We start from the raw sequence: 16,613 nt of genomic DNA, 5'->3' as shown, positions 1-16,613 counted from the left end.
GAGGAAGGCTTGTATTGCTATATATTTTCCTCTCAGGACTGCCTTTGCTGTATCCCAAAGATTTTGAACAGTTGTGTTTTCATTTTCATTTGTTTCTATGAATTTTTTAAAATTCTTCTTTCATTTCCTGTTTGACCCATTCATTCTTAGTAGGATGCTCTTTAGTCTTCATGTATTTGAGTTCTTTCCAACTTTCCTCTTGTGATTGAGTTGTAGTTTCAGAGCATTGTGGTCTGAAAATATGCAGGGAATGATCCCAGTCTTTTGGTACTGGTTGAGACCTGGTTTGTGACCCAGGATGTGATATGTTCTGGAGAATGTTCCATTTGCACTGGAGAAGAATGTGTATTCTTTTGCTTTGGGATGAAATGTTCTGAATATATCTGTGATGTTAATCTGGTCCTGTGTGTTATTTAAAGCCTTTTATTTCATAGATGATCTATTTTCATTGAGGGGGGTGTTAAAGTCCCCTACTATTATTATATTATTGTCGATGTGTTTCTTTGATTTTTTTTTATTAATTGGTTTATATAATTGGCTGTCCTCATGTTAGGGGCAAAAATATTTAATGTTGTTAGATCTTCTTGTAGGACAGACCCTTTAAGTATGATATAGTGTCCTTCCTTATCTCTTATTACGGTCTTTGGCTTAAAAATCTAATTTATCTGATATAAGGATTGCCACCCCAGCTTGCTTTTGATGTCCACTAGCATGATAAATTGTTTTCCACCCCCTTGCTTTAAATCTGGAGGTGTCTTTGGGTCTAAAAATGAGTTTCTTGTAGACAACATATCACTGGGTCTTTTTTTTTTTTAATCCCTTCTGATACCCTGTATCTTTTGATTGGGGCATTTAGCTCATTTACATTCAGGGTAACTATTGAAAGATATTAATTTAGTACCATTGCATTGCCTGTAAGGTGACTATTATTGTATATTGTCTCTGTTCCTTTCTGGTGTGTTACTTTTAGGCTCTTTCTTTCCTTAGAGGACTCCTTTCACTATATCCTGTAGGGGTGGTTTGTGTTTGCAAATTCATTTAGTTTCTGCTTGTCCTGGAAGCTTTATCTCTCCTTCTATTTTCAAAGACAGTCTAGCTGGATATAGTATTCTTGGCTGCATGTTTTTCTCATTTAGTGCTCTGAATGTATCATGCCATTCTGGCCTCCTGGGTCTCTGTGGATAGGTTTGCTGCCAATCTAATATTTCTACCATTGTATGTTACAGACTCTTGTCCTGAGCTGCTTTCAAGATTTTCCTTTTGTCACTGAGACTTGTAAGTTTTACTATTAGATGATGGGTTGTGGACCTATTTTTATTGATTTTGAGGGGGCATTCTCTGTGCCTCCTGGATTTTGATGCTTGTTCCCTTCACCAAATTAGGATAATCCTCTGCTATAATTTGCTCCAATATACCTTCTGCCCCCTCTCTCTTTCTTTTTCTTCTGAGATCCCAATTATTCTAATATTGTTTCATTTTACGGTATCACTTATCTCTCAAATTATCCCCTTGTGGTCCATTAGTTGTTTGTCTCTCTCTTGCTCAGCTTCTTTATTCTCCATCATTTAGTCTTCTATATCACTAATTCTCTCTTCTGCCTCATTTATCATAGCATTAAGAGCCTCCATTTTCCATCACACCTCATTAATAGCTTTTTAAATATCAACTTGGTTAGATTTTTGTTCTTTTATTTCTCCAGAAAGGGATCTTTTTTCTACTGGAGGGGATTCTCTAGTATTTTCCATGCTTTTCTTGAGCCCAGATAGCACCTTGGTAATCATCATTCTGAACTCTGGTTCTGACATATCACTAATGTCCATATTGATTAAGTCCCTAGCCATTGGTACTACCTCTTGGTGTTTTCTTGTTTGTTTGTTTGTTTGTTTGTTTTGGGGGTTTTCTGTGGTGAGTTTTTCTGCCTTGTCATTTTATCCAGATAAGAATAGATGAATGAGAGAACAGAATACTAAAAAGGTAACAATGAGCCCAGAAAAATATAACTAACCAAATCCGAAGAGACCCAATACCAGGGAGAGAAGAAAGGGGGAAGAAAAAGAAAAAAAAAAGAAAAACAATATATATTTTAGACTGGTGAATAGAACAGAGCCACATACTTGATTGGTTTTTCAAAAGATTTTATTTATTTATTTGACAGAGAAAGAGAGTACAAGCAAGCAGAGAAGCAGGCAGAGAGAGAGGAGGGGAAGCAGGCTTCCCGCTGAGCAGAGAGCCCGATGTGGGGCTCGATCCCAGGATCATGTCCTGAGCCAAAGGCAGAAGCTTTAACCCACTGAGCCACCCAGGCGACCCCACACACTTGATTTTGAGTGTATTTTGGTCTGTTAGAAGAAACTACCTCCCAAAATTTATTTATTTATTTATTTATTTATTTGACAGAGGTCACAAGTAGGCAGAGAGGCAGGCAGAGAGAGTGAGAGGGAAGCAGGCTCCCTGCTGAGCAGAGAGCCCGATGCAGGACTCGATCCCAGGACCCTGAGATCATACCTCCCAAAATTTTAAAGAAAGAAAAATTATGTATATACAAAAATAAGGATAAACATGATGAAGGGATGGAATATGACTGTAAAGATGAAAATTTTAAAAAGATGCTTAAAAAGGAATTGATAAGAAGTTGGTTGAAAAAAGTGGAAAAAATGTGATCAGGCTGGAGACTAAAACAAAGCCATGTGCTATATTTCAGGTATATTTTGATCTACTAGAAGAAACTGTATCTCAAATTTTTAAAGAAAAAAAAACCTATATCTATACAAAAATAAGGTTAAGTACAATGAAGGGATAAAATATGACTATAACAATGAAAAATTTTTTAAAAGATATTGATAAGATAAAATAGTTTAAAAACATTAAAATAGGAAAGAGGAAGATTTTTAAAAAATAGAACAAGAAAAAGAAAACAAAATTTTTAAAATTTAACTTTGAAAAACTAAAGAATCAGGGCACCTGGGTGGCTCAGTGGGTTAAAGCCTCTGCCTTTGGCTCAGGTCATGATCCCGAGGTCCTGGGATCGAGCCCCGCATCGGGCTTTCTGCTCAGTGGGGAGCCTACTTCCTCCTCTCTCTCTCTCTCTCTCTCTCTCTCTCTCTCTTTCTCTCTGCCTACTTGTGATCCCTCTCTGTCAAATAAATAAATAAAATCTTTAAAAAAAAAAAAAAAGAAAAGAAAGACTAAAGAATCATGGGGGGAAAGCCATGAATTCTATGTGTTGCTTTCCCCTAACTCTGGAGTTCCGTAGTTCTCATTGATTGGTGAACTTGGTCTTGTGTGGATATTCTTGCTAATCTTCTGGGGGTGGGTCCTCTTGCCCCATGATTCTCAAATGTCTTTGCAGGAGGCAGAATTGCACCACCCTTCCCAGGGGCCAGTCTAAGTAATCTGCTTGGGTTCATTCTCGAGAGCTTTTTTCCTGAATGCTTTCTGTAGAGCTTTGGAGGACAGGAACCCCACACAGGAACCGAGAGCTCAGGGCCCCACCCCTCAGTGCGCCCTGAGAAAAGCAGTCAGTCACTCCCGTTTCCCTGATCTCTGGCTGCACTCCATGCTCACCTGGCCTGTGACCAAGCGTTTCTATCTCTGGTGCACAGCCCTGTTTGGAGTCTCCAAACCTAGCAGATTCCCCACGCACTCCCGCGTCGCTCCTCCTGGAGGAGAAGGAGGGGGTCTCTCTGGATCTGCCAATTGTGGGGTCCCTGCTCGAAGAGTAGTGGCCCGACTGTGCCTCAGATCATGGTTTAAGGTAACCCCGAGCCGAGAGACCCTCCTTGGCTCAGTCTCTGTAGCCGGCCTCCCTGCTCCAACGCCTGGGAGCTCTGCCACACTCAGACACCCCTGGTCTTTTTGTGACCCCATAGGTCCTGAGACCACATTGTCCCCATGAGGGCTCCGCCCCCTAGTTAGCCTCTAGAACAACATCCCTCACTTCGAAAAGCTCCGATTTTGTGTTTTGCAGCTCTCTCACTTGCCAAGAGCCTACCCCTTCCCCCAACATTCTATCTTCTCATGTATTGCCTCGGAATCACTTCTCCATCCGTCCTACCTTCCAGAAAGTGGTCGATTTTCTGTTCCTAGAATTGCTGCTCTTCTTTTCTATCTCCTATTGAGTTTGTAGGTGTATCTAGCTGAACTCCTGAGACCTAATAATATTTAGGTCTCCTACTCTTCCACCATCTTGCCAAGTACTATCACTCAACTGATTTTTGACAAAAGTGCAAAAGCAATTCAATGGAGAAAGGATAGGCTTTTCTACAAATGGTGCTGGGACTTTTGGACAACCATAAGCCCCCAAAAATGAACTTCAAACTAAGCCTTGCACCTTAATCAAAAATTAACTGTGTGGCCGCAGTTAACATGACCACATTAACATGTGGTCACAGACCTGCATGTAAAATTATAAAACTTTAAGAAAAAAACATAGGAGAAAGTCTTCAGGATCCAGAATGAGGTAGAGTTCTTAGACTTGACACCAGAAGTACAATTCATGAAAGGAAAAGTGTCAGAAATGTAGTGCTAATTTGGTGCTAGCATAAGGATTAACAAATCGATCCATGAAATTGAATAAATCATCCAGAAATAGACCCACACTACTGTCATTCGATTTTGAACAAAGGCACCAAAGCAACCCAACTGGGGAGAGGAGATTCTTTTCCACAAGTGGTGCTGGAATAACTTAATTTCAACCACTACTTCATACCATAACAAAAATTAAATCATGATGGATCATAGATCAAAATATAAAAGTTAAATCACAACACGTTTAGAAGAAAATATAGGAGAATATCTTCACAACAAGGGAATTTAGCAAAACCTTCTCGGTTAAAAGGGCTCAGTCATTTGAAAAAGGTGAGTTAGACTTCAGCCATATTTAAAACTTCTCATCAAAAGACACCATCAAGAAAATGAAAAGATAAGCTACAGACTGGGAGAAAATATTCACAGAACATATATTTGGCAAAGGATGTATTAGAAAGTCCTATATTGAATAGTAAAAAGATTACCCAATTAAAAAAAAAATAGAAGATGTGAACACACTCAAAGGGAAATTGAAATATATGTGCACAAAGCATTTGTGTAAGAATACTCCTAGCAGCAGTATTCATAATAGCCCCAAATTGGAAACAGTTCAGTCTTCTGTCTGTAGGAGAATTGATTTTTAAGCCTGCAATATATCAATATAGTATACAATGAAATAATTGCTCAGCAATAAAAAGGGATGAACTACTGATACATGTAACAAAATAGATGACTCTCAGAAAGGTAATACTAAGTGAAGGAAGCCTTAGCACAAAAGAATATGTACTGCATGTTTCCATTTATATGAAATTCTGGAACAAACAAAACTAACGTATGCTGGAAAATTCACAACAGTGTTTGCCCTTTGGGATTTGGGGTAGGAATTGACAGAAAAGTCATGAGGGAATCTTCTGGGGTGATGGTAATATCCTATTTTTGATATGGGTTGGAGTTACACGTGTGAATGCCTTTGTCGAGATTCTGCAGATGCACACTGTGGCACGTCTGTACCATGGAATGCTCCTCAGCTTTATAAAGAAAAGGACTAGTGATGCGCACAACTTGAATGAATCTCTAAGGAACTATGCTGAGCGAAAAAAAAAAAAGCCAGTCCCAAGAGATTATGTACTGTATGATTCCATTTATGTGACATCTTGGAAGTGACAGTGTTTTAGAAATGGAAGACAGGGGATGCCTGGGTGGCTCAGTTGATTTAGCGGCTGCCTTTGGCTTAGGTCATGGTCCGAGGGTCCTTGGGAATCGAGTCCTGCATCAGGCTCTGTCTTCCATTTCTTTTCTTTTTTAAAAAAGATCTTAGGGGCGCCTGGGTGGCTCAGTGGGTTAAACCACTGCCTTTGGCTCAGGTCATGATCCCAGGGTCCTGGGATCGAGCCCCGCATCGGGCCCTCTGCTCAGCCGGGAGCCTGCTTCCTTTTCTCTCTCTCTCTGCCTGCCTCTCTGCCTGCTTGTGATCTCTCTCTGTCAAATAAATAAATAAAATCTTTTAAAAAAAAAAAATCCATGAATTCATCATAATCATTTAAACACACAGAGATTGGGTTACCTTCAAAGAATAATGGATGCATGGAACCAATTCATTGTCTTGACACCTGGAAAATGAAAGAGGCCTTTCCTAAGGGTACAGTACAGTGGGGTAACCAAATGGTATTTGAGGAGAAGCATCTCCTAATATAATTGCTTCACCAAAGAAATCAACCAAATGATACAGTTAGAATTCTCACCATTTTGTTACCTCCAGGGAATTCATGGATCTAGGTATTGAGCATCAGTGGACACCTAACATCAAAAAAAAGAGCAACTAGACTTGTGGACATTTGATGATAAGAACATGCAATACCACTTGTACCCTTGCTAAAGGGATTGCACCTGAGTCTGATCAAGCCTCTGGATCCATCTGCCAATGTGCAGAGAATACAGAAGCCAGGGCAACAAGGTGAACTCCCCCATGAGAAAGCATGCAGTCAGCAAAATTAAGACAGAGAGTGGTCAGATGGTTGAGCTTCAACAGGCAACTTGAAAAGAAAGGGATGGAAGGGGACCCTGTGGGTGGAATGAGAACCAAACACATACTGAACTAAAAACCTGAGGACAAAAGTAAAACCCTAGAGACTAAAGATGTATACTTAGGTGGTGAAACCACAAAGACCTAAGGAAGTGATACTATGGAATCAGGAGCATGTTTACCTTTGTGGGGAGAACTGGAATGGGGCACACGGGGAAGCTGCTAGAGTAGCTGACAAAATTCTGTTTTCTGATTTCGGTAGTGGTTAGCAGGATGTTTCCCTCATAAAACCAATCTCTATACAAATCACCATGTACTCTTTTTGATTCACACTTTAAGAAGGCTGTGGTAGGGGCGCCTGGGTGGCTCAGTGGTTTGGGCTGCTGCCTTCGGCTCGGGTCATGAACTCAGGGTCCTGGGATCGAGCCCCGCATCGGGCTCCCTGCTCCGCAGGAAGCCTGCTTCCCTCTCTCTCTCTCTCTGCCTGCCTCTCTGCCTACTTGTGATCTCTGTCTGTCAAAGAAAGAAAGAAAGCAAGCAAGCTGTGGTAGAACTATTCTCAGGTAGCTCTGGGAGGCCAAAAGTGGCACTTGATGTCCAAGGAGAGAGGATGAAGAAAGGCCCTGTGAGCAAGGTGCTGTTGGGAGAGTGATGGTAGGTGGGATGAAGATTAGTGATGAAACTAGAGAAATAGACCGGCTCATAGCTGTCGTCTGTGCTAGCTTTTATCCTGGAAGCCATGGGGAGCTATTGAGGAATTCTAGGCTGACAAGTGGCGTACCCATATTTACATTTGAGAAAGCTTCCCTTGGTGGCTGGATGTGAAGTGGATTGGATGGATTGCAGGGAGACTGGCTGAGAATCCAAACCAAAGACGGTGAGGCCAGCAACAACTCTGTGACAGAGAAAGGAGAGAGGAAAGGACTGATTTGAGAGTGCTTAAGGAGGAGGAAACACATAATGTGAGAGAATATCTGGGAGAGAGCAGGAGAGAAGTAGACAGAGAAGAAATCAGGGAGGTTTCCCTAGTTACTGACTGGGGTGGCAAGGTGGAAGGTGATGGTCCCATTAACTGGGACATGTAGAGCAGGCCTGGAGAGATGATAATCTATACTATTTTGTAAACTGAGATATAGTTTACATACAATAAGATGCACAGAACAGAAGCCTGCAGTCCAGTGAGTTTTTTCAGATATTTGCATGTGTGTGACTAACACAGCAGTGAAGATGTGAACATTTCCTTTACTCCCGAAGTTTCCATGTGACCCCTTGAAGTGCTGTTCTCATTTTTCTCAGTGTAGATGATTTTGTCTCTTTTTGAACTTCACCTGTATGGAATCATACAATATGTTGTCTTCTGCAACTGGTTTCTTTTGCTTAACATTATTGTTGTGGCTTAGCCAGTAGTTCATCCCCTTTTACTGCCGAATAATGTAGCATTGCATGTGTACACCATGCTTTATTTATCCGCTCTTCTGGTGATGGACATTTGGGTGGTTTCACATTTTTTGTTTGTTTTACTATTAAGAATAAAGCCTCTGTAAACATTCTCATATAAACCATTGTGTAGATGTCTATTTTCATTTATCTTGGGTAAATACCTAGGAGTGGAATCACCTAGGAGTGGGTCATAGCATAGGTGTGTGTTTAATTGCAGAAGAAGCTACTGAACAGTTTTCTAAAGTGATTGTGGTGTTTTATGCTCCTACCAGCAATGTATGAGAATTCTGGGTGTTTCATGAACATCTCGATGCTTTGATGCCTTCAGTGTTCTTTGTTTCAGCCATTGTAGTGAGTGTGACACACATCCCTCTTGTTATGGTTTTGATACAAATCAGGTAATGAATACTAATGATCTTGAACATCTCTTGAACTTGTTGCCTGCTTGTTTGTGTGTGTGTGTGTGGTTTCTGTTCAAACCTTTGCCTATTTTTTGTTGGATTTTTTAAATTACTAAGTTGTAGGATTTCTTGATACATTCTGAATATGAGCCCTCTGTCTTGTATGTACATTGCAAAGATTTACTCCCATTCTTTCAAATGCCTTTTCATTTTTTTTTTTTAAGATTTTATTTATTTATTTGACAGAGAGAGATCACAGTAGGAGAGAGGAAGGGAAGAGATCACAGAGAGAGAGGAAGGGAAGCAGGCCCCCTGCTGAGCAGAGAGCCTGATGTGGGACTCGATCCCAGGACCCTGAGATCATGACCTGAGCCGAAGGCAGTGGCTTAACCCACTGAGCCACCCAGGCGCCCCGCCTTTTCATTTTCTTAATGGCATCTTTTGATGAGCAGAAAATTTTAATTTTGAGAGACCAATTCATTATTTTTTGTCTTTTATGATTAGTACCTTTTGTGTTCTCAGAAATCTTTGCCTATCCTGAGGTTGCATATTTTCTTAGGTTTTCTTTTTTTTTTTCTTTTTTTAAGATTCATTTATTTATTTTAGAGAGAGTTTGTGTCTCCCCGGGGAAGGGGAGGGGCAAAGGGAAAGGGAGAATCTCAAGCAGACTCCCTGCTGGGCATAGAGTCTGATCTGGGGCTCGATCCCACAAGTTTTCTCTGAAAAAGCCTGAAAAGGTATGGCTAAAGAAGGAGATGAAGAACAGGAGACACGGGTATCACGGAGACTGCTGTGAATAAAGCAGTGTTCCTGTGAGGAAGTCACAGCTACCAGAAGCCCAGCCTTTGTTCTGTGATGTTTACCAGTCCAGAACGAGGCTTTTCTTCAGCACTGTCAAGGACTTTGGAAAGTCTTACTAGGTGATCATTATAGAGAAACCTACATACCCAGGCCCTAATACTAATCTGTAGAGTTAAAGCCAGACCTGTTACAATGAAGCTCAGAATTCTTGTAGACATAGTCACACATTTGTGCTTCCAGCCTTCCTGAGCCTAGATAGCTGACAGGTATGATCATCATGTTCATAAAATGGAGAGGAAAACCAAGGCCTTTAAGAGGTTAACAACTTGATTACAGTCTGTTGTGAAGTCTGCTTATTTCCAAGTTTAGTTCCTACTTGTCTAGAGACTTTATAGGGTTTCATACTTGGAAGTTGCTCTAGGTCATCTCACACAGTCCCCTTGTGTTTAGGTGGGGAAATGGACACTCATAAATTAGAGGGGCTTTGGCTAGGTTTAAATAACAGGAATTCAAAGAAGCCAACTTGAGCAAAAAGAATTTATCACAAGAATACGGAGCTAGGGACACCTGGGTGGCTCAGTTGGTTAGGCAGCTGCCTTCAGCTCGGGTCATGATCACAGGGTCCTGGGATTGAGTCCCACATCGGGCTCCTTGCTCGGCGGGGAGCCTGCTTCTCCCTCTGCCTGCCTCTTTATCTGCCTGTACTCGCTCGCTCTCTCCCCCTCTGTCTCTGACAAATAAATAAATAAAATCTTAAAAAAAAAAAAAAAGAATACGGAGCTAGCTGATGGAATTCAAAAGGCAAAGCTAAAGCTGAGTTTTGGGCAGAGGCTGGAGCCATGACCTGGAGTGCTGAAGAGAAACTGGGATGCCCCTGGTTTCTGCCCTTTTCTCTGTTACTGTCTCTGATTCATTCTTCTCTCAATGTAGACTAACTTCTTCTGCCCCACCCCCACTCTCACCCTGGCAGAGAGAATGGTCACTAGCAACTTTTCCTGAGTTTATAGCTTAGAAAAGAAGTCATTCATTCTCTTCTATTCAGGAAAGAAGACAACCTGATTCTTTTTTCTTTTTTTTTAAGATTTTATTTATTTATTTGACAGAGAGAGGAACAGCGGGAGCAGGAACACAATCAGGGATATTGGGAGAGAGAGAAGCAGGCCTCTGCTTCAAGGAACTTGATGCAGGGCTCAATCTCAGGACTCTGGGATCATGCCCTGAGCTGAAGGCACTTAACTATTGAGCCATCCAGGTGCCCCAGAAGTTGACTTGATTCTAAAATTGCAACTCCTATTCCCCTGGAGACCTCAGTGGCCCATTTGGAGTCAACCAGAGTCCAGCTATTTGCTGCCAAGGGTCTGGGGCATAGTATTCTACAGACATAGCCCAGGGAGCCCTGCATCTCCAAATATGTGGGGTGAATTGTTGGTTGGAAGGGGGAGAGAGCAAGGGGGCAGATGGCTGGGCAGCCAGTAGGGTGGGTGTTTAGATGCTGACAGTAGGGTTGCATCAGTATCTAATAGCAGAGCCAAGACCAAAACCCACAGCCTGTGATCCAGCATCAGTCTTTCCTAAGGCTGCCTTACATGGGAGGCAGTGGAATTTTTTTTTTTTTTTTTTTTTTTATTGACAGTGGAAATTATTTGATCTGGTAACAGGAGAGGCAGACAGATGGACATTCACTGCTCAGTTCTTATTCCTATTGGTGTGAAGAAATAGAGATCCCTTCCTTGAGAGTCTAGGAAATCCAGAGCTCTAAGACTGTAACAGCCAAAGGTGGGTTCCCTCTGTATTAGTCCAAAATCTTAGTGACGAGTTATAGAAACCCAAATCAAACCAGCTTAAGCAAAAAAGGGTATTTATTAGAAGGTCATTAGATACCTCAGAATTGAAGAAAGAACTGAAGATTCCAGGGCAGCTTCAGGAATCTGGAATCTGTACCACCAGATCTTGTGATTTGTGTTCACTTGTGATCACATTTTTCTTTCTCTTTTTCACGTTTCATCTTTCATGTCCTCATTTCTACTTGGCTCTAGTACTACAAAGTTTTCTCCACAAGTGGGGAACATGGCTGACAGCAGGTCAGGGTCATACCAACAGAGTGTCTGGCCAAGAGAAAAGAGAGTCTTCCCTGTTCACTCCAGCTAGAAAAATCCCAGGGGAGAATTCTGTTTGAGGGGTTGGAGTCCTATGACTGGCTAAGCCTTTTTCCCTTGCATACCCTTGGGGTCAGGAGAAGGCAGGGAATATTATAAGAAAGAGAGCTGTAAGCAGGGTCAGCAAAAACCTCCGTTGTTTTGTATCTGTCTCCCAGGTGACCATGGAGGCCGGTGGCCTCCCCCTGGAGCTGTGGCGCATGATCCTAGCCTACCTGCACCTGCCCGACCTGGGCCGCTGCAGCCTGGTGTGCAGGGCCTGGTATGAGCTGATCCTCAGTCTCGACAGCACCCGCTGGCGGCAGCTGTGTCTGGGATGCACCGAATGCCGCCACCCCAACTGGCCCAATCAGCCTGACGTGGAGCCTGAGTCTTGGAGGGAGGCCTTCAAGCAGCATTACCTTGCCTCCAAGACCTGGACCAAGAACGCCTTGGACTTGGAGTCCTCCGTCTGCTTTTCTCTATTTCGCCGGAGGAGGGAACGCCGTACCCTGAGCGTTGGGCCAGGCCATGAGTTTGACAGCCTGGGCAGTGCCTTGGCCATGGCCAGCCTGTATGACCGAATCGTGCTGTTTCCAGGTGTGTACGAAGAGCAGGGTGAAATCATCCTGAAGGTGCCTGTGGAGATCATAGGGCACGGCAAGCTGGGAGAGGTGGCCCTGCTCGCCAGCATCGATCAGCACTGCTCCACCACACGCCTGTGCAACCTTGTCTTCATGCCGGCCTGGTTCTCCCCCTTCATGTTTAAGGTGGGTGCCCGCATCCAGATGGGTGGCCTCTCTGGGCCTGACTTGGGCCTCTTCACATGGGTTTATGACCCCATTTTTTTGGAATTGAGGGTTTTGTTATTGTTCCTATAACCCACTCCTCTGAGTTCTGCACCAGATGAGAAATGGGTAAGGGATCAGTAATGATCAACATTCTGCTTTATTTTTGGAAAAACTGTATTAAAAAATAAGCCAAGGACTCAAGACCCAAACTGCTTTGTACTTCTTTCCTTCCACACTGGACAAACTGGCTCCGTGGGTGGAGTAGCTAGGTGGGAAATCCAGGTCCTCGAGTGTGCCACATGGTGACAGGAAGCAGAGAACACTTCGTGCCCAGAGACGGCCAAAGCCAGGGGAGGCTCTGCAGGACCAGTGACCTTTAGCCCGTTGGCCCCACCCTGTGAAGGAAGGTTAGGGAAGGTCAGATTTTACCAGGGGTGACTGGGGAGAGGGTCAGGAAATACCAGCCTACACTTATCTTCTAGGAACACAGAGCATAGCTGTATTCAAAGCCAAGTATTTATTGACATGTGTAGATCCCAGCAGAATAGTCTACAGCTTTACATTGACTGGAAACATTATAGCATCTGGACTTCTAACCTGTTGTAATAAGTATATTGCCACTATGACTACCAGTCACAACACATGGTCTCTCGGGTTAGTAATCATCATATGACCACGGTGCACTTACCATGTGCCTGATGTCTGCTTTCCAGGCATGAGAGAGAGGGGTCGTGCCATCTGGTTTTCTAGATGAGCAAACTGAGGCTCAGCACAACTAAGTGACATACCCGGGTCTCAGACTTAGTAAGGGACAGAACTAGGACCCAAGCCTATACTCATAATCTAGGTGACTTTCCATCTGTGACCTCTATTGTTCCCCACAACAAACAGTGGTGGTAGACAGTACACTTGGTATCCCCATTTTGCTGATCAGGGCACTAAAGATCAGAGACGCTAAGTAACTTTCTCAGGTGGATAATTAGTGAGGTTAGAACTCAAATTCTAAGTACTTTTGAAATTAACATAATGCTGGGTTCCTTGGAAACTTAAAAGCCTGTTTTTTAGGCCTAGAATGTTCAGAAGGACTGATGAACAACTCCTGCGCTGGTCTGCAGACCCTGAAGAAGAGTTTGATTCAAGACCCTTTGATTTTCCTACGACATTCACTCTTAGAGGAATATGTTTGGTTCAGCCTCTCCTTCTCCCTCAGAATCACAGTTGCAGATGCTCGGGGGTGGGGCCTGGCATACAGTAGTGCTCCGTCCATGATCATCTTTTAACTGAAAACAGGACAAGGGGCTAGGATGACCTTGCCTGTAGAACTCAAAGGCCAGGGTGATTTCACAGCGGTTTTCAGGGACTTCTGAGGAAAACCCCAGCAATGGCTCTGCATCTCCAGAGAGCTGGTGTTCATCTACAAAGAGGACCCAGTAAGAGGAAAATGGATTTAAATTGCAGCAGGAAAAAATTAAGTCAGCCATAAGGAAGCTTATAGGGGTTGAGATGAGTAAGTTCTGGGCCAAGCTCTCCAGGGTGCTCACTGCTAGAGAATGTAAAAACGGTTCAGGGGCGGATGTGTCTGGATTACTCAGTGGGATCAGAAAACACTCCCTCATTTTATGGTTCATATCCTTCTGATGGAATTTAGGGTGAAATCTGGAAACAGTTCTTTTTTAGGAATATAGAGTAACTGGGCTTCTCAGCCAGGCTTGGGAGCTAAGGGGCCCGGCTGAGTGGTGCGTGGGATTCAGCACCTCCCCACTTCAGCTGAGCCTCTGCTCTTTGTGTCTCTGACCCCAGGTCCCGGTAGCTAATGTTCGGTCACCTGGCTCTCTCCCTCGCTCTGTGTTAGCCGCCAAGCCCCGTATTACATACAAACAGCCTCAGAGAGATGAAGTCCTGTCAGAAGTAACACACTTGAAAGAAGCCAAGCTAGGAGTTCTCCTGTGCAGCCAGACTCCAGAGCCCGTCTTACCTACTGCTCAGTACTGCCCGGCTGTGGCAGCACACCTTGTCCCCATCTTTAGGGACACAGCCTGCTTCCTTTGTTCTGCCCCTCCCCCATACACATATGGGCCAATTGCCACACAGGCAGGACTTTTTCCCAGAACCTGTGGGTGGGCTTCCACACCTGCCTGCCCCAGCCCAGGTAGGGCTCAGCTCCTTGTGGTCTGTCTCCTATCAGCTCTCAGGCTTCTTCCTGGCCCTGTCCTGAGTTTTCAGATGCCCAGCCGGTGTTCTGTGGGGTGCTGCAGGGCTGAGAGAGGGTGGTGAAGGGAAGCTGTGCTGAAGAGGTGAGACCTGGTGAGGGCCCTCATGATCTCACACTTTCTTCATGTAACCAAGACACCAAACCGGGACTCCCTCGCCCTTCATGGGACACAGGAAAGTTGTGCTCAATTCCAGCCAGTTCCTGTCCTTCCTGATCTCCCTTGAGTGATGCTTGCTCTGCTGGTTCACCTCCTGTGTTACCGTGTTAACTCCATCTCACCCAGCATCCCTCTGAGCATTCAGCTTCTTCCCTCCTCCCCATCTTCACCCCTCAAAGCTTATATTCTCACTAGACACTCACTGAATATTAGGGGAATTTACCCGAGACTTGAGGTCTTTAGGAAGGGCCCTGTTGCAGAGCGTGAACTTTCCTGCCTTTATCTATTTCCAGTCCCTTTGCGATTGGAAGGAGGGAAAAACAGGCAACTCCTAATTCTCCTCCCTCTGATTCTGAGCCGCTTCCTGTCCCTGACCCCTAAGCCTGGGCTGACACATGCCCTTAGGGAGGAGGAGAACAGGATCAGCCAGATGAATGGCCTCTCCAGGCTCCACCCTCCTTAAAGCACAGAGTACTGACTAGCAAAACAGTTCTTACCCTGTTTCATCTGCTTTCTCTTTTCTATTCCTCAGACAACCTCGGGTCATGTCCAGTTTGACAACTGCAACTTCGAGAATGGGCACATCCAGGTCCATGGCCCAGGTACCTGCCAAGTGAAGTTTTGCACCTTCAAAAACACCCATGTTTTCCTGCACAATGTGCCTCTGTGTGTCCTGGAAAACTGTGAATTTGTGGGCAGTGAAAACAACTCTGTGACTGTTGAGGGCCACCCATCTGCAGACAAGAACTGGGCCTACAAGTATCTAGTAGGGCTTATCAAGTCCTCCCCCAGCATACTCCCCACAGAGGACTCGGACTCTTTAATGTCCCTAGACCTGGAGAGCAGGGACCAGGCTTGGAGTCCAAGGACCTGTGACATTGTCATTGAGGGCAGCCAAAGCCCGACCAGCCCAGCTTCTACCTCCCCAAAGCCAGGCTCCAAGGCTGGCTCACAGGAGGCAGAGGTGGGCAGTGATGGGGAGAGGGTGGCCCAGACTCCAGACAGCAGCGATGGAGGCCTGAGTCCTAGTGGTGAGGATGAGGACGAGGACCAGCTCACATACAGACTGTCCTACCAAGTACAGGGCCCACGCCCTGTACTGGGGGGCTCCTTTCTCGGCCCACCACTTCCAGGGGCATCCATTCAGCTGCCCAGCTGCCTCGTGCTGAACTCACTGCAGCAGGAGCTGCAGAAGGACAAGGAGGCCATGGCACTGGCCAGCTCTGTGCAGGGCTGCCTCATCCGCAAGTGCCTCTTCCGGGACGGAAAGGGAGGCGTCTTCGTTTGCTCCTATGGCCGAGCCAAGATGGAAGGGAACGTCTTCCGGAACCTGACTTATGCAGTGCGGTGTATACATAACAGCAAGGTGCCATCCTAAGGTTTACTCTACAGACCGTGAGGCCTTCCTGGGTCACTAGGAATATGATTTTGATTAATGAGAGAAGGTTCCTGTGGCTATACAGAGGAAGGCTTTGGTGGGGCTGTTTCGCATTTTTTTTTTTTAAAGATTTTATTTATTTATTTATTTATTTATTTATTTATTTGACAGACAGAGATCACAAGGAGGCAAAGAGGCAGGCAGAGAGAGAGAGAGGGAAGCAGACTCCCTGCTGAGCAGAGAGCCCGATGCGGGACTCGATCCCAGGACCCCGAGATCATGACCTGAGCCAAAGGCAGCGGCTTAACCCACTGAGCCACCCAGGCGCCCTGTTTTGCATTTTTTTAAGTCTTCTTCATTCTACAACACACTCTTACCTTCCAACCGTCTTTTGATTTGGACAGAGCAGAAACTATTCTTCCCATTTTACAGAAAAGGAAACGGGCCCAGAGGGGAAATGTGACTCAGTCAGGGTCACATAGCTAGTTAGTAGCAGAATTGGGACTAGAACCCAGGTCTTCCAGCTCCTTTCACTATGTCATGATGCTTCTCAAATGTGTCCCCAAGGCCTCGTAGAAGGAACAAGGACTCTTGAGCCTGGATGAGAGAAAATTGAGGGGCACATGATCACGGGCTTTGATCCGCACTGGAGAAGCTTCCCAGAGAGGTATCCAAGCTTTGTAGGATGAGTAGAGGACGGCTGAGGACAATAGTGTGCATGGGGCGAGAGGATGTGGAGTGCGGGCAT

At 44.6% G+C, this 16,613-nt stretch overlaps 1 protein-coding gene across 4 annotated transcripts in view; it reads left to right on the top strand.

The window, feature by feature from the left end:
• Positions 1–16,613, top strand: part of FBXO10 (F-box protein 10) — a 68,825-nt gene that overhangs the window by 31,130 nt on the left and 21,082 nt on the right. For all 4 annotated transcript variants that reach the window (XM_004747623.3, XM_045081591.1, XM_004747624.3 and 1 more), the window contains 2 exons: positions 11,507–12,097; positions 15,020–15,853. In XM_004747623.3, coding sequence (XP_004747680.1) covers positions 11,513–12,097; positions 15,020–15,853 — 1,419 coding nt within the window. In that variant the 5' untranslated portion in view covers positions 11,507–11,512. The remainder of the gene's footprint in view (positions 1–11,506; positions 12,098–15,019; positions 15,854–16,613) is intronic.

Source organism: Mustela putorius, unplaced genomic scaffold, assembly GCF_011764305.1.
Source record: "Mustela putorius furo isolate JIRA1106 unplaced genomic scaffold, ASM1176430v1.1 tig00000580_pilon_pilon_pilon, whole genome shotgun sequence".
Lineage (NCBI taxonomy): Eukaryota > Metazoa > Chordata > Mammalia > Carnivora > Mustelidae > Mustela > Mustela putorius.
The sequence above is the reverse complement of the archived record's forward strand: the minus strand, read 5'-3'. Positions and strand labels throughout refer to the sequence as shown.